Genomic DNA, 25,988 nt, shown 5'->3' with positions numbered 1-25,988 from the left:
ACCAAATACCTCAGTGACAGAGTTCTTTCCTGGTAAAACTGCAGTTAGCCAACAAACTATAGGCCCAGCATTGCCACGCGAATAATTTTCAATAAACACGATATTAAACATAACCGTCCCCAAAAAGAAAACTTGGCATTTTCAGATTTAAATTCTTAGCCGTCTACTCTTCTAGCTTTTGTCAGCCAGAGTGATTTTCGATGATATTTGTCATGCACGTATTAAATGATAAGGCCGCTGTAAAGATGATAGTTGTAATTTTTAGGCGAGCCGAGACCCTTGCCTGACGCGTGCCGCGTGCAAACATCGATATTCGTGAAAGAAATGAATCAATTTGAGAGTCCAAGATATCATAATCGCGAATAAAGGAAACATTTCTCATCATTTTTGTGGAGAAACGCGCCCAGAGTTGCCAGATAAGTTTTGCAGATCCCGCCCAACCCAAGCGGAAAGCAGCCCAAATTACCGCCCAAACAAAAATTTTGTTTTTGCAAAAAACCGCCCAATTTCCGCCCAATAAAGAAAGTCTTTTTAACAATAAGCCAGGTTATTAACTTACAATATAAACATATTTAATAGACAGTAATATCATAAACTTGTTTAGTTACAGTAGTTTCCCTGATACACTGTCCAGAGAATACGGTATTAACTTCGTTTTCATTTTTCAAATATCTCTTAGCTTAAAAATGTGTTCATTTTTTATTAGATTTTAGACATTTCGACTAGTAGAATCCCTAAATTAACTTCGTAAACCCTCTAATGCTAAAAATGCATTTTATAATTTTTTTTTAATTTTATAATTGTAGCGCTCCCCGTTTTTAAAATGCCAGTCTACCATTCGCGAATTTCCCGCCTAGAGTTTTCAATCCAGTCCGCTACTAGGGGCTAGGAGCCTAGGGCCTAGAGGCACTGCGTGTTAGATGAATGGGGGAAGGTAGCTAAAGTGGCACAGAACAGAATGAATCTCACGAGTTCCGAGTGGCCGGCCGAACCCCTCCTCCCTTCACTGAATCACTGCGCTTACCCGTAACCGCCGACTCGCAGACCGAGACCGGCAGAAACCTTACCAAAATACCAGCCCAAAAAACCAGCCCAAAAAACCGCCTTCCGCCCAACCATTTTTTTCCCGCTACATAGACCAAAAACAAGCCCAATTTGGGCGGGAAACCGCCCAACTGGCAACTCTGAACGCGCCCTACTAAATCGGAACGTTCCGTTTCTTTGGGGCCAGATTCTTTTGTTTGTTGCTGCTTTTCCTTATAGTTTGAGTGTATAATGGGGTGGGCAGGGGGGTCAGGGAACGGTAGCCAGTGGGCGGTATACCGTCCCGGAAGAAGTTAACCAATGGGAAGCCGCGGGAAACGAGCGTTTCCAGGGAAACGAAACTTTGGCCGGACAAATGAGAGTTGAGGAAAGAAGGATACCCGCTATCATAAAATAAAAGAGTTCTTAAGGAGGAATTGCCGCCGGACCATTCCGTCAAAGTGGTCCCATTGACGAACCACGTCCGCCTGCAAACTCTCCCGCCAAACACAACTATAAACCCAAGTACAAAGTCGCCCAAAACTAAACGCGACCCCGCGGGACCATCTGGAAAAGTTGATATCACATAAACCGAGCGCCACTCGCTTCTAAACTCTAGGTAAGAAGATTTCGCAACTTTGTACCCCTCTCTTTAATTCCTCTAATTCCTAGCAAAAGTTTCAAAATTGTTACGTTAACGCCAAAGTATTCCGTAGTAGGTTATATCTTTGTGTAGAGGACACTATGGTCTTAAAAAGGGTTTCCCCAAATTTTAGGGAATCTTATCCATCGAATATCCTCGGGGCGTATTGTTATCTTAAATTGTCAGAGTTATTATTAGTTAATTGATCTAAAAATGAATTCCTCGAGCCCCCCCCCCCCTAGCTTGCATGATTGCCGCGTCATACCAATTGGTGAAAGCTGTAATTCCGGAGTCTAATTGTCTTTACATTGAATTGTCTTCAAAAAACGAGAGCTTGAAATAAGGTTGGTTCCATTTACAATCGGTGGATCCAAAGAGTCCCTAGCGGATGTTAATTCTAAAGGGGATTGCCTCGTTGCAATTAATATGCAGCAATTAGGGGTGCTTCGGCAATTAGAAATTACCACTATAATACGCGGAATGGATACCAAATGACCATGTGATTTTGGGTTAAAACAACCATGCCCAAAATGAGCCGAAGTTACGGGGGAAACGATGAAATATGTCTGCTGGCAAACTTACGAAAACAAAGTGTTTCGGACCTTTACGAGCTACCACTCTAAGCTAACCTATTGAACCCTCAAAACTTTCGAAGCGTCTCTCTCTAGAGCCTAGAGTCTATTATTAAAAGAGTTAAGAAGTTGTAAAATTGGTAATGCAAATTTCGGCTTGAATAAGGAATTTGTGGGAAAGGCCAGTATTTTCTCATTCCTTTCCTTTTCGATGGTCAGCACTAAATAATGGGGGGGCTGATTAATGTGCGGCGACCTTTTCGTCGCGCGAATTCTTAAGGGAATCGAGTGCAGGGGCCACGCCCCAAAAATAAACCCCAACCGGAACCACCTTATTTAATTATTAATAAACGAACGCAGGCGGAAACTTCAAATACGCTAACAAGTTACGCTGATAAACAAAATAACAGTCCCCCACCCCCCTAAACAACACCCCCACCTAAAAATGGCTTCCAATTATTTACACCTTCGATAAAACAAAATTCCCCCCTCTTTGTCCAGTAACAGTTACGAGATCATCTTGTTCAAGTCAGTCCCGTTATTCTACGGCAGGGTTCGGAAAATATTTTTATATTGAAAATCCCTGATATTTTCAGCTTATCCCTGACCAAATTTGGTCAATATCCCTGTGTCCATTTTAAGGACGAGTTTACCCGCAGAGCCCCGGTACTTCACGGTCATACCTTGACCCGTATTCAGCGTGGTATTCGACGCGTACTTTGATATAAAACAAGATGAAACCCCTGACCTATTCAAGTTTTACAAGTTTTCCCGACTTATATCCATCCACGCTGTACAATCTATACTACATTTATCATAGGCGGGGCTTCCATGTCTGACGTCATCAATAACCAATTATAACGCAAAAAGCGAAGCAGGGACGTAACATAGCCAGCCACAAAAAAAACCCAGAAAAAACACAATAATAATAATAATAAAATGGGTACTTACATTTTAAGGACGATATAATCCAAAGTGATGGAGTGTGAAAAATGTCACACAGTCACACACACGCGCACACAAAAACACGCGATGTTATCTGCTATGACGCGAAAAGTTCACAAAGCTAAACACGTTGGCTTTTAAAAATTAACCCGTGACGCGACGCGACTTAAAAGTGTCTATTTCTTTATTAACAGTTTGTTAAAACGATTGACGCATTTTGACGAGTTCACAAAAGAAAGCTCACGATATCCCATGACCTTGAACTCGTAGTAGATAACCCCGGCTGTAATTCGCGTCAAGTACAAACGTATAAACGCGTCACAAAAGTCACAGTTGACAGTTTGGTAAGGTTCCCGTGATCCTCGGTCGCGCGCAAGACCGTCTAAATCTTGACCCCACGCTGACGGACACGCGTCATTCTTACGCCCATCGTGACGTCATAAAGCTAAGAAAAACGACCCGAAATTTAAAATAAATTCCTCGATTTTAACTAAAGATCAGAATAATATTACATTGAACTAAAAAGTCAAGTCGCATATTCAGGGTTCGTACAACATCTGGAAAACCGATTTCCCCGGGTTTCCCCCCCCCCCCCGTATAAGGAGTAATAACGCCGGGAGTAGTAGTTTTTCTCCAGCTAAGGCAACCCCTTGACCCCTTCGGTGCAAACTTACCACACCCTCTTTCCCTGAAATTCACTAAAAATCCCCGTGTTTTTGTCAACTATTTATTTCCCTAAGTTTTCCCAGGTTTGTACGAACCCTGGAAAAGACTCGTAATATTGAAATGAAGGCACCCTGTTTAATTCGGAGCGTCGTTCTATTTTCTGACCGCGGACTGACTGTGTGACAATTTAAGGAGATAACCTACTCCCAACTATAGACTAATGGCACCCCGTGTTATTTCCCCATAGAGATTAATACAGTCGAAGGCAGAGGGCTGCCATTACCCTATCCCTTCAAAAAAGGAGAAATAAATAAATAACCCTTTCGAAGAGAAATAACGAGAGGCGGTGGGTCTAATTATTTTCAAACATCGCAATGGAAGACGAATTTTATCCGCTCATAAATAAAACTGGGGAGAAATGACTCTATAAATATTTAGAAAAAGCATTTAACCAACAATTCAGGGTTCATACAACTCTTGGAAAACAAATTTCCCTGAGATCTCCACGTTTTTCCCCTATATGGAGTATCCTATGGAGCAGAGGTTAACAAAGGAAGGGAGGGGGCAAATATGACTATGGCATACTATAAGGACATCCCCTTATCTCTAGTAGATCCAGAGATATGAGCCTCCAAAGTTGGGTCTAATGCTATTCCTATGGAGGGGTTGTTTGTTCACGTTTAGCATAATTACTCGGCCCCTGTTTGACGCAGCCCCACGTTTTTAGTATGGTTGGATGGGGGACAAATTGGACTATAACATACTCAAAGGACATCCCCGTATCTCTAGTAGAACCAGAGTTATAGGCCTGCAAAGTTTATTTTCAAAAATCAAAAGTAACCTCCTAACAATAAGTGAGACAAAAAATAAGTTGACGACGATATTGAGGTAGCCTCAAGTTTAAAGTATCCTTGTATGGGGAGCAAAGAGTACTATAACATATCCAAAGGAGATCCCCGTATCTCTAATAGAACGAGAGTTATGAGCCTACAAAGTTCAGTGCTAAAATCATAAGTAACATAGCAAATAAAGGTGAGAAGATACCATACGTTGACGAACATTTTGCTTAATATCTCGGCCCCTGTTTGTCGTAGCCCTATGTTCTTGGTATGGTTGGATGGGGGACAAATTGGACTATAACATACTCAGAGGACATCCCCCTATGTCTATTAGAACCAGAGTTACGAGACTCTAAAGTTGGGTGTGACGCTATTTTTATGGCATGTTTTTGAATATTTCGCTTAATTTCTCGGCCCCTGTTTGACGCAACCCCAAACCTTTGGTATAGTAGGATGGGGGACAAATTGGACTATAACATACTCAAAGGACATCCCCTTATCTCTAGTAGATCCAGAGATATGAGCCTCCAAAGTTGGGTCTAATGCTATTCCTATGGAGGGGGTTGTTTGTTTCACGTTTCGCTTAATTACTCCGCCCCTGTTTGACTCTGATTTCCCTGAACTTTACTAAAAATTCTAAATTTCCCTGAGGTTTTTGTCAACTACTTATTTCCCTGTTTTCCAGGTTTGTATGAACCCTGCGTAACATCTTTTTGATCTTATCGAAAATAAATTTGAACTGAAAAATTCAACAAGGATTCAATTTGTGACGATCGAGATACGGAAGTTTCCTAAAAATAATATCATCCTATTTTTGAGAAAACTGCCGAACAGAGTTTTTTATGGAAATTTCTTAAGTGATTTGGCGCTGGCAATTTTGCCCCTTACCTTAGGCCTAACCCTAATACACGGTCACCCCGGTCAAACTTAACTCTGGAAGTTGGTGCACGGGAGGGAGCTCTGTTTATATTTGGGCTACATCGCGTGTTTCTCAAACTCAAAATCAAAGAGAAACCGAACTTTCAAAAACCGTGTACAAATATTTGATAACGTGGAACGAAAAACTTCCCCATTTTGAGAACTTAGAACTTCGATGAACGTTTTTGGGCGCCAAGGCTTAACGAACCCCTCCTTCACTCAAAATAAACAATCCTTATTCAAATTTTTGTTTTTCTTACAGGGGAAGCTTTAAATAGGCTTACAAGACCGGCGCGGGGCCCGGGGTCAGAAAGGTTACAGACCATAAACCTGTTCCCCCCCCCCCCTGAAAATGTTCTTTCTCCTTTGAAAAATGCTAATGGCATTCGATATTATCTGGCCATAGACTCTAATACTGTTAAAGGCAACGAGCTGCCATTTCTAGATTTGATTGACCGAGGCTTAACTTTCATGTTGTAGCGCGCATTAATAAATGAATAACTTAGTACTTACCAGGAGTTTCCGTTGTCAGATTGGCAGGGAAAATGAAAGCTCCATTCATGCTGGTGATGGTCATCGTCTCCGAAGCTTTGGTCAGTTCCTCGGGTCTTCCCGTCATGCGTCACGCTGACCTTCAGCAGATCGCCAGGATGATACTACAATACGTCACGTCCCGAAATCGGGGAGGAGGAGGAGCTAACGGCGAATCAAAATCCGAGTATCCAGGTGGCGGTGGTGGCGGGGTTGGAGGTCATGTCTCGCCATCCAATGGGAAGAATCGACCCTTTAAAGGTCAAATAGGCTTAACTTTGAACCCGCTTTCCCTCGTAAATAAACCAGGGCCCGTTTATCTACGTTTCTTCTTACCTTTTTACCCTCGTAATTAAACCAAGGCCCGTTTCTTCTTACCTTTTTAGTGACGGATCTTCACAGCGACGACGAGGACGATAGTATTCCGGTGGACATTGGTTTAACGGACTTCGACGACGAGGACCTTTTGACCGCCGGAAGCGTCTCGACCAGGACGATAAGCGGAAGCGGAACCAATTATCACGATAAACGATTTGACGATTATGGTCACATGAGATTCGGAAGAAACGAACCGACAGTAATTAAGTTGAAGAAATTCGACGACTACGGACACATGAGGTTCGGAAAGTGAACTCCCCCAAATGACCCCCCTGACCCCCAAAGGGCGCCACTTCCTTCTGAATCTGAAAAGAAAGAAAAAACATTTTATATGCCGCCAAATTTCAACATAAATAAAAACTCGAATCGTCCGAATGTTACAATCGCCTCAATATGTATAGATGAAATAAATAAATACTAAATTTCCTTTTTTGAAATATTTCTTTTCTCTTTGTTGAAATGTTTGAAATTGGACAAGAGGGAATTTTTACTGGCGGGTGTGGTCACGTGGATGACGCAACGGTAACGTGCCAGAACACGAGGGGAACGCGCGCTAAGCCTAAAACTCAAGATTGTACCACAATTTCCCAAGGGTTTTCTTCTCTTTCAGGAATCCCGTCCCAAATAATGAATATATCACTAGCTAGTTCGATTATTCTGTCAATTCTTTTGGCTATTCAAGAACCCCGTCTTTGTTCCCTTCAGAATGCGGCCATTATTCAAAAGGCCACTAAAATACTTGACCCCCCAAAACCAGGGGGAAGAGATCATTCGATTTCCGATTGGCCAAGTTGGGCCTCGAGATTAAGAATGGCCGCCAAGTTCGCGTCTTTACCGAAAGGTTTGCTTCGACAGACTCGAGAGAGGATTTGGAAAGGTCAATTTAATTACCAAAGTAACAACGTCTAAACGCGTTTACTTCGAGTGATCAACTTCTAACCTAATTTTCCCGAATTTATAGTTGTAAAGATGGAAAACAATACCGAAATGACTATGGGAAAGAATAAGAGCAGCGTTATATCAACTGTAAATCGTCCACCGTGGTTCGAGAACCATTTTGGTGTATTAGGACCACCACTAAAGATAGTTCCACCTTCCTGGCAAAGAATAAACTCGACTTATAAGACGAATTCCCTTACACAATCGTGGTATAATGACGCCCAAAGAAATCGTTTACCCCGCGATAATATGGGACAAAAGAATGAAGCGAATTTCTTACCATTTATATCCCGTAACAATGAGGTTTCCACCGCTTCAGTTGTCAATAATAAATCTACCGAAACTGTTACCCCTAAGCCTTTGCCGGATGAAAATAATAGTGTTGCAAGATTAACAAAATTCTATCTTATTATCTTGAGTTGTTTCGCGTTTATCTTATTAACATTTTTAGCCTTAATAGTTCGTAGTATTTGTAAAAACCTTTAAATTTCGATAGTTATCGCGATTAAACTTGTAAAAATTTATTGAAATTTGACATAAAAATTTTGCGCCAAAATTTAAAGGTCACGTATAGTTCACGGAATCACCGCTAGGTCTCTAGGAAACCGAACGGAGCGTTTCAATTGGGTGTCGCCAACTGGCGGTTCCTTACGTCCCAACCAATGACTACTAAAAGTCCATTAGTAGAAGTGAAGTTTGCGAATTCGCGAAGCGGAAAATGGCGGATCCGTTAAGTTTGCTTAGACAATATAATGTCAATAAAAAAGAAATATCCGAAAGAGCTTCGCAAATTATTTTCGGAGAGTATTCGTGGCCTAAAACTGTTAAAACTAATTATTTAGTTTGGGGGTAAGTTTTAAATTTGACACACTTTTTAAGGTATTTCGAAATGTTTACGCTAAGCCTCGGTAATTTGGTATGCATAATCAATTCAATTGGTGTCGTAGGCCAGATATTTCGTTCGCTTTTTATAGCTTATTGTTTAGTATTAATCAAAAAGAACGCGTTAATTCTTTTAAGTACCGGTAAAGATGGGGCACCGAAGGAGTACTACACTCTAGAATGCTTACTTTTCTTGCTAAAAAACGTGCATTTATCCCATCCAGTCTACGTTCGACAAGCTGCCGTTAGTTTCCATTTAAAGTTACCTCTCTTTAGTTCTTCCCTTTTAATTAATACAGCGTTTTTACATTCGCCTTTACTAGGCTGAGAACATATTCGCAGTTAGACGTCCTGATAGAAAGGTATTTGTATAAAATGTTACCGAATGTCCCGATTTTTGACAACACGAGTATTTTAGGATATCCTAGCATATCTAAATGGCGAAACCGCGTCCTCCCAAAATATTGATAAGAGTGCGCCTATCGAAATTCCATCGCAAGGTTATTATAACTGTTATTTATTAGAAAAACCAAACCCCATCCATCAAATCTGATTGGTTTTGTGTAAAAATTAGTGAAAAGAATTGCGGAGGAACCCCAAAATGACCTATCCAAGAAGCCCAAACTACAAGTAAAGTCAACTTACTACCAAAAATACCATAGATAAAGAATGCGCATTGCATGGGGTTGGAATTTGTTTTCACGACGTTATAGGATAGACAACTCCCTATTTCGAACGACTGCTTATTCTGTATATACTCTGTTACAACATCAGTTGGCAGCACGCACAAACCTATTTCTCTATGCAACGTAGCTTTGTACGTACTGTCAAGAGACCAAAAACTTCAGGATCAGGATCTTCAGGATTTAAAATATACGCGAGTTTTTTAGCTCGAGTGCACGGACCTCTAGGCCTTAGTTTCAAATAGAGGTCCGTGCACTCGAGCAAAAAAACTCGCGTATATTTTAAATCCTGAAGATCCCTAAGTTTTTTGTCTCTTGACAGTACGTACAAAGCTACCCAGGTTTGCGCATGCTGCCAACTGATGTTGTAACAGAGTATATACAGAATAAGCTGTCGTCCGAGATAGGGAGTTGCCTATCCTATAACATCGTGTAAAACAAATTTCAAGCTCACGCAATGCGCATTCTTTGTCAACGAAAATACCTTAATTTTCTTAAAACCCTTGTAGGAATGCCAAGTTCAAAGAGCTAAAGAACAATTGGCTGCTAGATTGGACGCTCCCAAAGAGTCCTCCGTCACCACAGAGCAAATTAGGTACTTACCTACTAATTTTTTTCAACTCTGCTCTGTGGTAGAGTGGTAATTTAAATGAATTTCATCGCAGATCCTTATCGGAAGCTATGTCTGTGGAGAAAATCGCCGCCATTAAAGCCAAACGTTTAGCTAAAAAACGTTCCACCATTAAAGGAGATGATGAAATTGGAGTCGGCATTCCTGATATCCAGGGTATCTTAGAGTACGACGTTGACGTCACCAGAGATATCATTAGCAGGGAAAGACAATGGAGAACTAGAGCTACCATTCTGCAAAGTACTGGGAAGGTAATTTTCTTCAACCACCACAATTACTTAATGTTCTTAATTAATTAATTAATTAATATTTAATCTTTTTCCAGAACTTCTCAAAGAGTATCTTTCCACTTCTTCAATCCATTAAAGTCAGAGAAGAAGGTGGTGGGGGCGGTGGTGGCGGAAGTAGACCAGCTCCCGAACCGGCTCAAACTCCTAGAGTACCTCAATTAATTAATTAAGAGTTTAATTGGCAATAGTTTAATTAATTGAAATGTATGCGTTTCAGGCCACTCCAGTTCGACCAGTTCCTCAACCCGTTGTCTACAACAGATACGATCAAGAAAGATTCAAAGCCAAAGAAGACACGGAAGGATTTAAAATCGATACGATGGGAACTTACCACGGAATGACGCTAAAGTCCGTGACGGAAGGATCCCAACCCAAGAGAGCGGCCGCCACTCCTCAAACTCCGGAAACGCCCGCTCCCACTAACGTTACCGGCACCAGAACTCCCCAGAAACGAAGTACGACGTCGTCTCCCTTTTGTAGCTTCAATTGAAACTAAAGTTTGCTTCTTTCCAGCTTCTCGTACTCCAATTATCATCATTCCGGCGGCGTTGACTTCTCCCATCACGATGTACAATGCCAAGGATATCTTGCAGGATCTGAGATATCAAAGTACGGATGAAAAGAAAAATCAGGGTTTTAAAAGAGAGAACGAGGTTTTGGTTCAAAGGAGAAAGGAAGGCTTGACCGTTCCTTATCGCGTCATCGATAACCCCTTGAAACTCTCGACGGAAGATTGGGACCGCGTCGTGGCTGTCTTTGTTCAAGGACCAGCTTGGCAATTCAAGGGATGGCCATTTGACGGACCCGTGGAAATCTTCTCTAGGAGTAAGATCTCACTTTCCTCCCTCATTAATTAATTAAGGCGATTAACTTTGTTAATTAATTAATTAATAACAACGGCCTTAATTAAAGTTAAAGCCTTCCATTTGAAATGGGACGAAATGAAACTGGACACCAACGTGGCCAAGTGGTCAGTGCACGTCATTCAATTGAGCAAACAAAAGAGGCATTTAGACAGAGCTAATTTGCTCAAATTTTGGGAGGTCCTTGATAGGTAGGCGACCCAGGACACTCCTCTCCCAGCTATTATTAATTAGTTTAATCCGTTTCTTAGCCACATGGTCAAACATAAACATCATTTACGTTTCTGAGCGGAGCGGATTTTGATTTGTTGTCTGTCGCGGACGTCGTCGTCATTAATAAATAAATAACTCGATCTGAGGAGAAGAAACAAATAAATTGTATTAAATTCTATACCTTTTTTTACCACCACCACCACCACAATTAAATTTCCGCGGAAAAGTTAAACAAACACAATTAGTAGTTTCTTTTCTACCGTTGTTGATTCTAGCTACGAATACACTTTTCCTATTTTTTGTTTTTTGTTTTTCTTTTAATGATGGTATTATTATATTAATTATATACCTAAGTGTTTAAATTTTATTTAGCCGCGCCTTCCCCGTCCCTTTTCTCTAAAACAAACAAACAAACAAACAAACAAATGGGCAGCCACCTAGAGAAAGAAAGAAAGAGAGACCCATTTGTTTGTTTCTGTAAATACATAATACACGGCACCCAAAGTTATGGAGAAGATTCGAAAACTTGTTTGTTTTTCCGCGTATTTTAAGAAAATATTTTCTCGCGAAAAATAAAGTTAAAAACTTGAATTAAAATTGATAACGAATCGTAAATTCTTGTAAATAAACTTACTTTAGAACCAAATTGTTACTTTTTCCCTCTTGTCTTTCTTCTGTAGCGTTTAAGCTTAAATCTTCCAGCGTGTTATGTTCTCATTGACGAGGCTTAATTTCAATTTCAAATAATCTTTCTCCATTTGTTTTTTACCTACATGAACATCAAATTCTTTTTATTGTTTTTCATCATTTTTCAGGGAGCCACTTTTCAGTTTTCTTGTTTTGTTTTTTTTTGGTTTGCTTTTTTCATTTAGTTAATTAGCGTACAGTATTTTCTTTAATTTTATCTTTACAATTAATTAATAGATATTATTATTTTTCAAGTTAATTTTGGTTTTTTTTCTTTCGGCTTTGACGCCATTTTTCTTTGGAAGATTAATTTTAGTTTATCAAACGAGATACAGCCGCCATCTTTAAATCAACGCTCAAAAATATTCGCGACTCTCAAAGAAATTAGCAAATGATATACAGATTGAATTTCTAATTAATTTTCACGGGAAAATTTGATTAATTTCACGGTACAGATTAATTTAATTTAATATCATTTGGCAGTTTATTAATTTCTTCCCCCATTAATTTGATTAATTATAAAGATGGGGCGGGAAAAGGGGGCGGCGGGGGGGGGGCGAGAAAAATTGTAAAATACTGAAAAAATAAACGAGTAAATTGGAATGTACGATCGTAAACATTAAATTTGCGGTTAATTTTAATTTTATACACCCCTAATTCATATTTAATTTTGACGAAATGTTTATGTTTACTTCTATACTCGTTCGGGGGGCTCATTTTGAGAGGCGGCGGCGGCGAAAAACAACAAATAAACAAGCGACGCACTATTTACAATCTCATCTTTACGTTAAATTTAAATCATTTGTTTGTTTTTTATACAACTTTTACAAAAAGAATTATTATTTTACGTGTCCTTTTTTATATTATAATTATAATACAATATAATAATTTTAGTTTCTCATTAATTAAATATTACTTTGTTTTAATCTTAATTTTAATTTGTTTGTTTTTTAAATCATATCGTAAATTATATAAAATTAGCAAAAACAAATAAAAATACAAATATATTTATATTCCGGGGAAATTTTAATTAATTAATTAATTAACATTAAAGTTAACGTTAAATTTAATTCGCGTGGATGAAAGAATAATTAATTAATTAACCTACCAACCATATTTTTCATCGGTCTTTAATTAATTTGATTTCCTCCGTATCTTAATTACTTAGTATTAGCAAAATGGGAAATATTCTTTTTAACGGTAAATAATTTACATCTCGATGTACAACAATATACCGTTAATTAGTATAAAAAGCACCGTTAAGGCTGGCCTTAATTGATAGTAATTAATTAATTAGTAATTGGGGCGCGCGCCTTTGAAAAATACGGCGGTTAATTAAAGTAATTTAATTAGTACTTAATTCCCCTTGTGGGATTTCCGATTAAATTTTTTCTCCTTTTCAATCCACTGTTGACGTAATAGTTCATTTACTTATTTATAATTATAATAATAATAAACTTTTTAAATTAAATATTTATAAACCCAAAAATGATGGTGTGTGATTGATAAATGAAAAAACACATCAACGAGAACGGTAATTAATTAATTAACGAGAACTAATTAGGCCGCGTTGGAACCTGTGGCCGGTCGGGGATGCGTGGCGGGATGGTCGGAACAGGACGTCTACAAATTGATACCAAACCGTAAGAAAGAAAGAATGCGAATAAGACGCCTCAAAAACTAAAGAATAACTTATATTAATTAGCCCACCTCCATTTAAATTTACTCCTTAAAATTAATTTCTTCATTTAATGTAGATGAATCAATTCCTCTTTAATCGCGCTTCAACTTTATATTAGTTAAGATTCGAATATTATAATATTATTTCTTTACAAGTAGGCACGAAAATGACGCGCTAAAATGCATGGACAAATACGATGCTTGACCTTCCTATTCTCCACTAATAATCAAAGCCTAACTAACTATACTCTACCAAAATATATATATATATATATATATAGTTCTACTCGAGATTAATTAATGATATATTTATAAGAATTAATGGATTGCAACATTCAAACGTCTTATTTTAAGAGAGTGCCAAATAAGAAAAGATTCTCAACAGCCCTGCTATCGAGAAATAGTACCTTTTTAATTAAACAAACACCTCAATTAAAACGGAATTAAAATTAGTTCACGGGTGCGCCGCTAAAAAGGCTTGGAAATCAAAAAATAAAAACCAGCGACAAATAAACGATAGATAAAAGCAAAGTCTCCATTTTCCAGTTAGGGTTAAATTTCACTGGAGTATTCGTTTTCCGGTTAACATTGACAATTCACAATTCACAAACGGTTAGTCGTGTTAAGATTTAATTCAGGGGATTTCCGATAATTAAACAAATACATTCAATTCCGGGGAATGAAAACGGAATATTTTCCCTAAATTATTATGACGTTCCTTACCTTTTGTTACGTCATAATCATCATCTAATTAACGTGTGTTTTATTTACGCATATGTTTCATATATTTATATATATTGTTTACCTAAACGCTATATTCCCAACCAACAATATTATTTTATTTTTTTGGTAATTTAAATATTGGCTAGTGTTAACGATGAACTTGACCAACCAATGACAACAACAACGTGAGAGAGAAGGGGTGTGCAAATATTCTACCAACCAATTAAGACCCTAATAACTTATTATCCGTCCACCCAATAATAATCAACTCACACGCTTAATTAAAAACTTTAAAGAGATTCTTAAACAACTCCCCCGAAAGTTTTCCCGATTTAAGCGTCTCCTCTTATCTCTTAAATTAAATTAAACTTAATTTAATTAATATTTGCACCAATTAAATGTATTTTTTTTAACTCTCTAGCGGTGGCGGAAGTCCGCCTTGAAATCCGAGACGAACTCGATCGGACATGGTCGGCCGCCATTTAAAAAGGATATTATTACTTAAGATACATTAATTAAATTAATTAATTAATTGCGAGAGGCTTAATTAATTAGTTTGTTGCCTGTCTGGTTAAGAACGTGGTGGTATAGAAGGGATAGCGCTCCCTCCTGGACTGCGGCTGCGGGCGCCAAGGGACAGCGATGGCAGCAGCGGACAAAGAGACGCAACAGAGATAGCCAAGAGAGAGAAAGAGAGAGAGAGAGAAAACAAAGCACGCAATCACTCATTCACACTCAAAAAACACTCCGACGTAAATTACAATGCCAACAGATTAATAAGTGTTAATTAAAAAAGTAGTATGAACATTATCAGGAATTCGTAAAGAGAATAGGCCGAGAAAATCAGCGCCTCCTCGGACAAAACCGGAAGCTTTTTGACTAGTAATTTTACAAATTCCTGACGTATTTATGGTCAGTAGTAGGCCCAGAATAGTACTTAAAAGACGCGAGACATTGGACATAATATATTAGTTCGGATTAGTGACAGTGAAGGGCAGTTGAAACCAAATCTACCAACCTCAGATAAAAGGACATGCTAAAAAAAATAAGGCAGTGACACGGTGGGTGACAGTGATAAATAGGATTCCGTTTGTGTCAAAGAACAATGCAACAGGTGCGCGCAATCCTTAATAATATATCTTTCGGAACAACAATAGTCGGGCGTTGACAGGTGACGAAGTTGGTGCACTCTAAAGGGTACCTCTACCTCTACCTCTACTAGACTTAAATAACGCGTAGGCCAAAAAATAGGCCTAGAACTAGAACGAGTCGGCTTAAGGCTAGTTAATATGAATAAAAGATTAGTACTTACGAAGGAATGAGAGGGGGTGGTAAAATAACCCCACCACCGGGTCGAGGGGGGGCGGCGGGAGGACCCCGGTTGGCGCCAGCCGGGTCGGGCCGATTGGGCAAATTGGGAGCCGGCCTCCCTCCCGGGGGAGGAGGGGGCACTCGCGAGCCTCCCACGTTCCTCCTGGGACCACCCGGAGATGGTGGCGACGGTCTGAAATAATAAGGACACTCACTTCATTCGTAACATACTCCAAGGACATCCCCGTATCTCTAGTAGAACCAGAGTTACGCCCCTCCAAAGACCAAAGTATAGTCTAATGCTATTCCTATGGAGGGGGTTGTTTGTTTACGTTTTGCTTAATTACTCGGCCTCTGTTTGGCGTAGCCCTAAGTGTTTAGTATGGTTGGATGGGGGACAAATTGGTCTATAACATACTCAAAGGACATCCCCGTATCTCTAGTAGAAAAAGAGTTACGAGCCTACAAAGTTTAGTGTAACGCTAATCTTATAGAGGGGGCTGTTTGTCAACTATTTATTTCCCTGATTTTTCCCTGGTTTGTATGAACCCTGCTCTTAGTAAATGGCAGTCACTCATTTCAATACCTGGGAGAATCTGGCGTTTGAAGTTTGAGCCAATCTTCGCCTCCTTTGACGGGAGGCGGTAACGGTTGGTAGGTGGTGTGCATCGAGACGTCTCCGATGATCTTCAGCGCTTCCTTGCAAGCGTGGTACATTCGCAACATTTCCTCCCGTTTCTGGGCTTCTTCCGGCGACTCTTCCATCAAAGCCGCCTAAGGGAATCGTAAGTGACCAGTTAGACAAGGTCAAGATCCCGTATGGCGGCGCCGCCGAGGCTTACCTGGTCGCCACTGGCGTAGAGACAAGCCAATAGATCCGAATATATAAAATCCTTTGCCTGAAGGTGAGAGGAGAAGAGAGAACTTAGTCGTCAGCGGGGGGTCAAGGGTCAGAGCGCGTCAACTCACATTATTAATCATGAGATGCATGATGATCTTGGGAACTAAATCCCTGAACGTTTTGGTGACGATTCTCATGTAGGAATCGACCAAGTTGCGGATGGTCTCGACTTGTCGTTCCAATTGAGGATCCATGGAGGTCGTGCTCTCGCCGCTGTCGGCTTCGCCGTTGGAGCTCTCCGATTGCGTCCTCTCCGGATAGACTCCCGCCCGCAGGAATGACGCTTTCCAACTGTCCACTTCCTCTTGACTCTCGCAAGAAAGCTCCAGATGTTTGTAGTCCTTGTAGACGTTCCTGTAATCGGAGCCCCTTTCGTTGGCATTAACATTTTTAATATCAAAAATAAAGCTTCCATGACGCGAAAAATATATATTCAGAATATGACAAAATTCATCGTTAATAGAAAGACAACTTTAAACCATCAATCTCCTCAAGGACCAATTAAAACGAGAGTTCCTGGACAGGGTTCATACAGCTTTTGGAAAACAAATTTCCCTGAGATTTCCAGGTTTTTCCCCCACATACTTCTCTGAATTTTCCAGAGTTACGAGCCTACAAAGTTTAGTGTAATGCTATTCCTATGGAGGGGCGGTTGTTTGTTTAGGTTTTGCTCAATTACTCGGCCCCAGTTTGTCGTAGCCCAAAGTTTTTAGTATGGTTAGATGGGGGACAAATTGGGCTATAACATACTCAAAGGACATCCGCGTATCTCTACTAGAAAAAGAGTTACGAGCCTGCAAAGTTTATTTTCAAAAATCAAAAGTAACCTCCTAACAATAAGTGAGACAAAAAATAAGTTGACGACGATATTGAGGTAGCCTCAAGTTTAAAGTATCCTTGTATGGGGAGCAAAGAGTACTATAACATATCCAAAGGAGATCCCCGTATCTCTAATAGAACGAGAGTTATGAGCCTACACAGTTCAGTGCTAAAATCATAAGTAACATAGCAAATAAAGGTGAGAAGATACCATAAGTTGACGAGCATTTTGCTTAATATCTCGGCCCCTGTTTGTCGTAGCCCTAAGTTTTTAGTATGGTTGGATGGGGGACAAATTGGTCTATAACATATCTAAAGGACATCCCGGTATCTCCAGTAGAAACAGAGTTACGAGGATGCAAAGTATAGTCTAACGCTATTCCTATGGATTGGGATTGTTTACGTTTTTCTTAATATCTCGGCCCCAGTTTGTCGTAGCCCTAAGTTTTTAGTATAGTTAGATGGGGGGCAAATTGGGCTATAACATACTCAAAGGACATCCCCGTATCTCTAGTAGACCCACAGTTACGAGGCTGCAAAGTTGGGTCTAAAATGCAATTCCTATGGAGGGGTTTGTTTGTTTACGTTTTGCTTAATTACTTGGCCCCTGTTTGTCGTAGCCCAAAGTTTTTAGCAAATTTCCCTGAATTTTACCAGTAAAAATCCGAAATTTCCCTGAATTTTCCCAGGTTTGTACGAACCCTGTTCGAACGCCAAGATTGATCGTTTAAAATCGCCGCTTAGAGAATTAAAATGAAAACAAGAAACTCGAAGAAATGTTACTTGGAAACATTAAGCACGGGTCTTTTATAAAAACATATTTAGTAAGAGAGACAAGTATTTTCATTAGAGTGGAAATAAAAATGAGATCGAAGGAAGCTTTTTAGGTTTGTTAGTTCCACGGAGCACACAACACACCAACCAAACTGTCACGTCCCCCTCTCATTAGAAATATAGTCATGTTGAAGAAAAACGCAAAAAATCATAAAGAAAGACGCAAAACCAAAATAAAAAAGGGAGAAATACTAAAGAGGGATCCAAAGAATGGATAATTACCTTTGGTCTGGATTAAATATAGCAAAAGTATGACGTCTAGACATGAAACCAGGATCAACATCGCGGATTTTCAAGCCATCGAGAGGCAACATATATTTTTTATCTTTTTCCTATAAATAACGATGGCACCGTTAAAAGAGAGTGACCAGTGGTCAAAGGGGTGGCCAAAGGGTGAATTACTTCTTCGTCTTTGAACCAGGAGAGCGATTCGGACGTAAGGACGAACCAATAATCACGAGAACCTCCTTTCATGATGCCCAGATTATGAATGCACATCCAACCTTTGCGGATCACCTGTTGCGAAAGCGGCAGCTTTTGTACAAAACCAAAAAGAAAAACGGAGGAAGGGGGGGCCGAAAGAAAAAAGAAAACAAGGGTCAAGGGGTCAAGGGTTGGGAAGAAAAAAGAGAGAAAAAAAGCGACTGTACTCCGGAGAATCAACAAAACCACCACCACCACCATTTTAAGAGCCAAAGAATAAGAATAATAAGAATTGCCAAAAGAAGTGGGCGGGGAAAAACATTCCACAAAACGAATAAGAAAAGAAGAAAAACCATAAAAGGTGAAACAAACACTCGTTCGATTCGTCACACCCCGAGAGGACTAGGACGCGTCGACGTCAACATCGACATCGACATTGACACCCAACAATCAATATCAAATTAAGCCAAAAGAAATACAAAAGAATATAGAGAGAGAGAGGTTCAGTCTTTGTAAAAAGTGTCATCTTGCAAAGAAACGTGTCGTGTGTATAACGCTCGTGATTGGTGGTTTAAACGCGATGAACACCAGGTTCTTTGCGGTTAAACCACCAATTGAAGCCAGCCCTCGAAACAACCGCTGCTACCAAATATTGAAAAAGTACTTGAAATATATTCAATAAGTAAATGAATAAAATATGAAAAGATAAGAAGATGACGAGAGATTGATTGAAAAAAAAGATGGAGGCGAAATACGATCTTGATACCTGATTTCCAAGTTTCCTTTTACCACCACTGGTAGCTTCCGCGGTTTGTTGCGCACTAATTGGGTGAGTGAAAGAGAAAGAGAGACGTGGTTAGGTTAGCGACTGACGAGCGGCGTCGGGGCTCGTTTCAATTACTTTGTGAAACCAATGAAATCTTCATGGTTCGTGTTCATGTATGCCAACTCCGTCTCCACCAACAGACTAATTTGTTCCTTGGTTTTCTGTTCTCGTTCTCGAATGTGCGTGGTAATGATGCGTTCCGTCTCTTCCCTCAATTGAGGGTAGTGGTTCATCTGCGCCCCACCCAAAAACATATTATACCACCCGGTTAAGAAGGAACTAGGGCGTGGGAGGTCGAGGTCAAAGGGGACGTACCTTTTCCGTACACCTTCTAATAACGTTACACATCTCATTGACGACCAAATCGATGCACTTCAACGAGGGTTCTTTTAACTTCGCGATCTGTTTCTTGACGATGGCTTCGAAGGCCATGTCGGGCGTGAAGAGACCCACTCTAATACCGTGGATATTTCGAATGGCGAAGGCGATCTCCCTTCGCAATTCCTTCTCGTCAAACTCCATCTGAACGAGGGGATCACAATGGGTCAATGCCACCTAGCTAGGCGTCTTACGACACGGATACCACAGAGTTCATACAACTTTGGGAAAACCTATTTCCCTGAGATAAAGGACATCTCCGTATCTCTAGTAGAACCAGAGTTACGAGCATCCAAAGTTTAGTGTAACGCTATTCCTATGGAGGGGTTTGATTCTTTACGTTTTGCTTAATTACTCGGCCCCTGTTTGTCGTAGCCCTACGTTTTTAGTATCATTAGATGGGGGACAAATTGGACTATAACATACTCAAAGTATCTCTAGTAGAAACAGAGGTACGAGCCTGCAAAGTATAGTCTAATGCTAATCCTATGGAGGGAGGTTTGTTTGTTTACATTTTGCTTAATTACTTGGCCCCTGTTTGTCGTACCCCTAAGTTCTAAGTATCCTTGTATGGGGAGCAAAGAGTACTATAACATATCCAAAGGACATCCCCGTAGCTCTAGTAGAACAAGAGTTACGAGCCTCCAAAGTTCAGTGTAACGCTATTCCTACGAACATTTTGCTTAACTACTCTGTCCTTGTTTGACGCGTATTTCCCTGAATTTTACTAAAAATCCTAAATTTCCCTGAGGTTTTTGTCAACTATTTATTTCCCTGAGGTCTGTATGAACCCTGTAATTACCGGAAGTATCTCTTACTTTAACAATCTCGAATGGAAAACGTTCGTGGAATAGTCTGTTAATTCTAGCACCACCAGACAGTTCGCTGGTATTGATGGCCGCCGAGCCCGACCCTTCGATATTACGCTCGAAATCCGTCTGTAATTGTTGGATTGACCTGAACACGAGAAAGAGCGCGTGAGTTGGGCGGGGTCAAGGGGTCTGGGGTTTGAACAATGTGACGTCGCCTACTGTAGCATCGCTTTAGTTTTTCGGGAGGGATCGTCGGGGCGATAATTTTTAAACTCCTCGACGTCTTTCTCCATGGATATTAGTTGCCTTTGCATCTTATCTCTCAAGGCGGGCAGCGTGTCTCGGATGTGATTGGTCAGCTGCTGATTCAAAACCCTCTGCAAATAAGGCGTTCCCATCCGATCCGCCATGTGTCGGTAGCCCGGGTGACTCAGGAAGAACCTCCTTTCGGCGTCCAGGGCCGCCCTGATGTCCTTGCGACCCTCGATATCCCTTTGACTCCTGTTGACCACTCCGATGTAACCCCTCCGTAACGGCAACAACTTATTTTCCAATATTTCCCTGGCGTCCGTTCCCTCGTCCATTAAATCCAATTTCGTGATAACCCCGATGGTCCTTAAACCTTTTTTAAAAGGGACATTGGTCAAGGGGGGCGTGGTTTAAAACCAGTAAAGGCAGCGAGGAGGATTCACCTTCGGGGTCAACTTCTTTGGCCAATTTGAGGGCGTCCGACGTGGCCAAATCTTGATTGGCCGACGTCACGGCCAAAATGAGACAATTCTCTCGCTTGATGAAACCCAGGATCATATCTTTGATCAAATGTTCGATATCCGCGGGTTGATCTCCGACAGGAACTTTAGTTAACCCCGGTAAATCAATCAGGGTCAAGTTGAGGACTAAAATTAACCCCCGAAGATTTCGAAATTAGATAACAACGTGGGGGGGGGGGGTTCGTTCAAGGGCAAAAGGTCAAGGCCAACTTTACCATTTGGGCTGTAAACCCGTAAATTAATGGGGGCGTTGGAAATATTTTTGTTAGAGCCCGTAACTCGGTCCGTTTCTTCCTCAATTTCTTTACGAATTTCCTCAAAATTCGTAAACTTTCGGCCTCGAGTGTGAAGGAATTCTCCGTATTCGACTAAAATTTGGCCAAATTTCACCGTAAGTTGATTAAAATCCTAATTGTCCGTACCGACAAAAGTCCATCGTTTGAAGTTTAAAAGTTCGCGTTTCTCTTCAAAGTATGGACCTTGATTTGATAATAATCAGGGCCGGAAATAAGCCCACACAGGACACTGGACATTGTCCAAATGTCCTATAACTGTTAAGGGGTCACTGCATGGACAATTTGACCAATAAAATTTTCCCCAAGTTTTGATAGCTTGACTACGGAGACGCGACACTATTTTTGGACACACACTCCGGAGAGTGGACAATGTCCTCCTATAAATTTTCCAGTCAAATTATAGGGGGGTTGGGGGTCAGTGGACACGTGTCCTATAAGACATTTTTTACTTATTTCCGGCCCTGATAATAATAATAGGAGCGTGATGGTCGTACCATTGCTGTTAATCAGTTGAAGAACTAAAGGTCTTCGCGTCACGATGCCGGAACCTCTAGGTAAGAAATCCCTAAGGACCCAGAGACGTTCCCAATTAGTTACACGTAAAGGTTAAGGGGGTCAATTAGGGTCAAGGGCGCGAGAACATAAAAGAAGGCTCTCTTTCTATTCCCTACACACACTAGGCATTCATCCAAAACACCTTGTTATTCAAAACGGCCCGGTGACTTTCAACTTTGTACAAATGAAGTTTAACGCTTGAGCTGTGACATTGGAGCTAAAAGTCGCCCCCTCCTTACTTTATTACCTCCAAATTTTGGGTAATTTACCCCAAGAAACGTTTATTTATGTTCTGATAAGTTGTAAAGTGAACTTAAGGAGGGGTAGGACACTTTCCAATTTAGTGTACGCGGTTTTGCAACAATTTTTACGATCAAAGTCGGAGACCGGGGAGAATGACCGACCCCTCGAAATTCACACATTGTTGATAATTCTACGGAGCCCGTAGGCCATTGTAGATATGACTCGACACCCTTATTTCAACGTGATGTGACACATTTTTAGGGAACCAACAAAGTAAAGCGAGATTTAAAAATTTTTCACGGGTCCTTTCGAAATTATTCATGATACAGTTAGGCCTAAGTCATTCTTAAACTTTTGGACAATTTTTACGATCATCGAAGTAGGATACTAGGGATAGTGGCCGACCTCTCGAAATTAACGCGTTATTGATAATAATTTCAACGTGATGTGACAAATTTATAGGGCATAAACAAAGTGAGATTTCAAAAATTTTTTCGCAGGTACCTTTGCAGGGTTCGTACGAAATTTTTACATTTGAAATCCCTGACTTTTCCAGGTTATCCCTGACCAAATTTTTGGCAATATCCCTGACCAATTTAAGGTGCTTACAAGAGCCCACTTCATCACACCTGTCTCATATTTAGCATTATGCCAAACGATATCCCTGACTTTTTAGGAAAAATCTTTAAATCCCTTTCCCCCTAATTTTCATATCCCTGACTTATCCAGGTTCCGTACGAACCCTGTTTTGAATTAACACAGTCATGAATTTATTCCTGACACAGTTAGGCCTAATTCATTCTCTTAAACTCTGGAGTGCCACTGCTAATGACTATTTAGTATTTACTACACTTGGAAAAATAAATGACAAACAAAAAACCCCTTTATACGTAATTCTATTAAAACTTTAATTCGCGGAAAAGAGACTGTACCACCACCACCAGAATTGGACTTAACAACAAAACCAAAAAATTTAATATCAGAGTTAATCCGCTTAAACTTAAATTCAAAAATACCACATCAATTTTGGGGAGAAAAGTGAAATATTCTCAATATTGTTAAAACAAAAAAAAGCAAAAATATTTTATAAAATAGATGAAATTTCCCAAAAAATGAGTGACTTCATCGGATTGTCGAATCCGCCCCTTATCCTTCCTTCTCTTCCTCTTACGAGAAAACACACGATGATTCCTAGTATTGATAGGCCTACTTTAGTAGGTATTCCACCCTCCCCCCTCCTATTCTTCTGTCAAATTAGGCTTAACTTTTTAAGGGGAATTTTACGATAATTGGGATTAAGGGAAAGATTTAGGCTTAAGAATGTATTATAAAAGAGGCTGTTTAAGGCCAAGGAAGGAATCAATCGATACGAACCGTCCAACGAAGTTTTCCAGTACACTACTCTTGCCCGCGCTTTGACCTCCTACAACGGCGATTTGCGGCAAGTCCAAAGACAAGCTTACTCCGAGCGACGTGAACGCGTCTTGCAATTTATTTACAATCGGAATCAAATGTTCCATTCCTTCGTTCCCGGCCATGTTGCGACTCTTTTAAATTAAAACCTAATTAAACTGGCTAAATCATTAATTATTTAAATACTCGAATATTTCAACCGCGAAATTGCCAATCAGGCAACGTTTACGCCATGAATCGGTTCTCGACAGTCCCCGTCGCGCGACTACTACAAAGGCTGCCGCTCCAGCAGCGTTGCCAGATAAAAATTACTTAATTATCGTACCAAAGCCAAAAAATAATCGATTTTCAACCAAAATTATCGTACGCTCTGAGCGCCTAAAAGATAACTGTAAAAATTAAAACCAATGCGGGTTGGTGTACTGATTCACCTTGTATTTACACTAAAATCAGTACAAGGGTAAGGATGGAGATAGATAAATAACGTCTCCAAGCGTTTCTCACATCCAGGCTTTGACCTTAAGTGTATTATTACTATATGATGAACATGTTCGATTATAGTATCGCATTGTACGATAATTATCGTACGTCTGGCAACGCTGCCGCCAGGCCAGGACCACCGACACAAATCTCCCAAGAATACTAAAACTAGGTTGCGCCCGCCCGCTGCTAATATCCTTCCGTGGTCTCCCTTTAACAATGACCCATTCTAATTGGATTACTCTTTAAGAAAAACGCCGCGTCTGTCTAATTACGCCTTCATTTATATATATTAGCGTAAGAAGCGCGATATTCGGCTGGAAAATCGCAAAAAATTCGTAACTGGCCGAACCTCTATTTAGTAGCCTTGGGTATTATGATCCCGACACCCGGAAATTGCGCAAGCGCCGAACGCGCAATTCGCCCCTTATTACCTCATCTTCGGCTTCCTAGATTTTTTTTTTTTGTTCCTTTTATTTTTTTTTTTCACGTGATATTTGGCGCGTCTTTTTCAAATTGAAAGACACGCCCCCATTTCTATAAATTAAGCCTAACGACGGTAATAATTAATAGAAATTGCTTAAAATAAAAAATTAAGTAAAGACGGCGTTGGAATACGCTTTTTTTAAGCATATTTTAATATTTTCTTCAACGTAAAAATGGAAAACCAAATATATAGTACATAATAATATAAATATTTTGTCAACCCGCTACGGGAATAATGTAGTGAAATGCAAAATCCACTATTCCATCTCAGAATGAGTGTTTAAATCACTACAAAATTCCGGCTAGAAATATTCTTCAAAAAAATAGACTATTTTAAACATTCGGGTGTAGTTTCTTTTTTGGCTTATAGAATTTGAATATAGTTTAGGTTTACTTTTTAAGACACTTCTTAAATATCAACCAATTAAATCACTTCTTTCCTTCTTTCTCTCTCTCTGACCAGATTAAGTAACAAATCATTTTAAACAACTATAATCATTATTGTGTATTCTAAAAGTGGAGGAATTCCACTCTATAACAAAAAAATGTGCAAAATTTCAATTTCCCCGTTGTAAATGTTATTTAGTTGTTAATACCTGACGATTATTATTAAAATTTGAACTCGTAAATAAAGGAGGGATAACTATTATTATTATTACGTTAATTAATTAACGAAAAAAAGTTGTACGTCTGTGAGTTTTTTTTTTTACGTTAAGCTAAAATAAAAATGGCACGTTCCAGAAAAAAAAAACATGGCTTCCAATCATTTTCTCCGAGCTGGCCGGCTCCGAATTACTTTTTTGCATTCGTTTCTGATACAATTAAGTTAAATTGAACTGATCAGAAACATTTTGAGAGCCTAATTGAGCATTTTAAGCGCACTTCCAATAGATTTATTTAGAAGTCTACTTAAGCCTCGGTTTCAAACCCGATTTAGAAAATTAGAAGCCAACTTAAGCCTTGGTTTCAAACGCGATTTAGAAGCAGTGCTGGGCAAAATTCGGGAAATTTTCTTTTCGGTAACTCGAGTTCTACAGAGCGGGATATGGTTTCGCGATGGTACTAGCCCTCAGTTTCTACGAGCGGAGCAAAGAGCAAATTTATTTTACCCTCCCGCTCGCACGGTTCTTAACTCAACTAGCTAGGTTTCTCGTTCTCTCCTTTGTGAGAAAACCGGTTATCGTTAGCGTAATGCACGTTCCCCCTAAGAGAGACTGGTAGAGCGAACCCCTCGAGAGACTGCTCTCTCCGAACTCAATTTTTTTTCGCTATGTCAACTTGAGCTTACTGCACAGACGAGAGAAGGTGGCCTTCCGTTTCATATGAATTAAACCT

At 40.0% G+C, this 25,988-nt stretch overlaps 5 protein-coding genes across 9 annotated transcripts in view; 3 read left to right on the top strand and 2 right to left on the bottom strand.

Moving 5' to 3' along the window:
- LOC149718071 (motile sperm domain-containing protein 2-like) overlaps nucleotides 1-6,261 on the bottom strand; it is a 51,183-nt gene extending 44,922 nt beyond the window's left edge. The window contains exons 1-2 of the mRNA XM_089866711.1: nucleotides 6,120-6,261; nucleotides 3,190-3,628 (exon numbers count right to left, since the gene is read on the bottom strand). The gene's annotated coding sequence lies outside the window, so the exon portion shown is untranslated. The remainder of the gene's footprint in view (nucleotides 1-3,189; nucleotides 3,629-6,119) is intronic.
- On the top strand, nucleotides 6,152-6,952 carry Dsk (Drosulfakinin). The gene is made up of 2 exons (XM_089867199.1): nucleotides 6,152-6,398; nucleotides 6,524-6,952. Exons 1-2 carry the CDS (start codon nucleotides 6,152-6,154, stop codon nucleotides 6,766-6,768), a joined length of 492 nt encoding a protein of 163 aa, XP_089723325.1. The 3' UTR covers nucleotides 6,769-6,952.
- A 22-nt stretch (nucleotides 6,953-6,974) lies between these two features.
- LOC149718069 (uncharacterized) lies at nucleotides 6,975-8,010 on the top strand. 2 transcript variants are annotated; one of them, XM_089867196.1, is made up of 2 exons: nucleotides 6,975-7,392; nucleotides 7,477-8,010. In XM_089867196.1, the coding sequence occupies exons 1-2, from the start codon at nucleotides 6,975-6,977 to the stop codon at nucleotides 7,938-7,940; spliced, it is 882 nt and encodes a 293-aa protein (XP_089723322.1). In that variant the 3' UTR covers nucleotides 7,941-8,010. The 2 variants fall into 2 exon arrangements, with proteins under 2 accessions (XP_089723322.1, XP_089723318.1); XM_089867192.1 differs by having other exon boundaries at nucleotides 6,975-7,410.
- A 120-nt stretch (nucleotides 8,011-8,130) lies between these two features.
- On the top strand, nucleotides 8,131-11,662 carry hyx (cell division cycle 73 hyrax). The gene is made up of 12 exons (XM_089866871.1): nucleotides 8,131-8,303; nucleotides 8,475-8,580; nucleotides 8,660-8,698; nucleotides 8,755-8,836; nucleotides 8,911-8,966; nucleotides 9,529-9,614; nucleotides 9,685-9,901; nucleotides 9,976-10,089; nucleotides 10,158-10,395; nucleotides 10,454-10,765; nucleotides 10,853-10,994; nucleotides 11,055-11,662. Exons 1-12 carry the CDS (start codon nucleotides 8,173-8,175, stop codon nucleotides 11,089-11,091), a joined length of 1,560 nt encoding a protein of 519 aa, XP_089722997.1. The 5' UTR covers nucleotides 8,131-8,172; the 3' UTR covers nucleotides 11,092-11,662.
- Nucleotides 11,663-11,773: 111 nt separating this feature from the next.
- Nucleotides 11,774-23,971, bottom strand: shi (dynamin-1 shibire). Of its 4 annotated transcripts, none has more exons than XM_089866226.1 (16): nucleotides 23,649-23,971; nucleotides 21,971-22,041; nucleotides 21,396-21,548; nucleotides 21,103-21,306; nucleotides 20,630-21,032; nucleotides 20,417-20,555; nucleotides 19,536-19,742; nucleotides 19,296-19,453; nucleotides 19,161-19,215; nucleotides 18,374-18,505; nucleotides 18,194-18,303; nucleotides 16,387-16,687; nucleotides 16,260-16,316; nucleotides 16,004-16,191; nucleotides 15,419-15,610; nucleotides 11,774-13,326 (listed from the first exon to the last, which is right to left on the bottom strand). In XM_089866226.1, exons 1-16 carry the CDS (start codon nucleotides 23,810-23,812, stop codon nucleotides 13,260-13,262), a joined length of 2,601 nt encoding a protein of 866 aa, XP_089722352.1. In that variant the 5' UTR covers nucleotides 23,813-23,971; the 3' UTR covers nucleotides 11,774-13,259. The 4 variants fall into 4 exon arrangements, with proteins under 4 accessions (XP_089722352.1, XP_089722426.1, XP_089722567.1 ...); XM_089866300.1 differs by having other exon boundaries at nucleotides 16,387-16,672; XM_089866441.1 differs by having other exon boundaries at nucleotides 16,387-16,672; nucleotides 18,374-18,487.
- Nucleotides 23,972-25,988: the final 2,017 nt, after the last annotated feature.

The sequence above is a fragment of the Phalangium opilio genome, unplaced genomic scaffold (assembly GCF_054372755.1).
Source record: "Phalangium opilio isolate 3A_F unplaced genomic scaffold, DU_Popi_V2 ptg000002l_1, whole genome shotgun sequence".
NCBI classification, from domain to species: domain Eukaryota; kingdom Metazoa; phylum Arthropoda; class Arachnida; order Opiliones; family Phalangiidae; genus Phalangium; species Phalangium opilio.
Note: the sequence above shows the minus strand (reverse complement) of the source record. Positions and strands in the feature narration are given on the sequence as shown.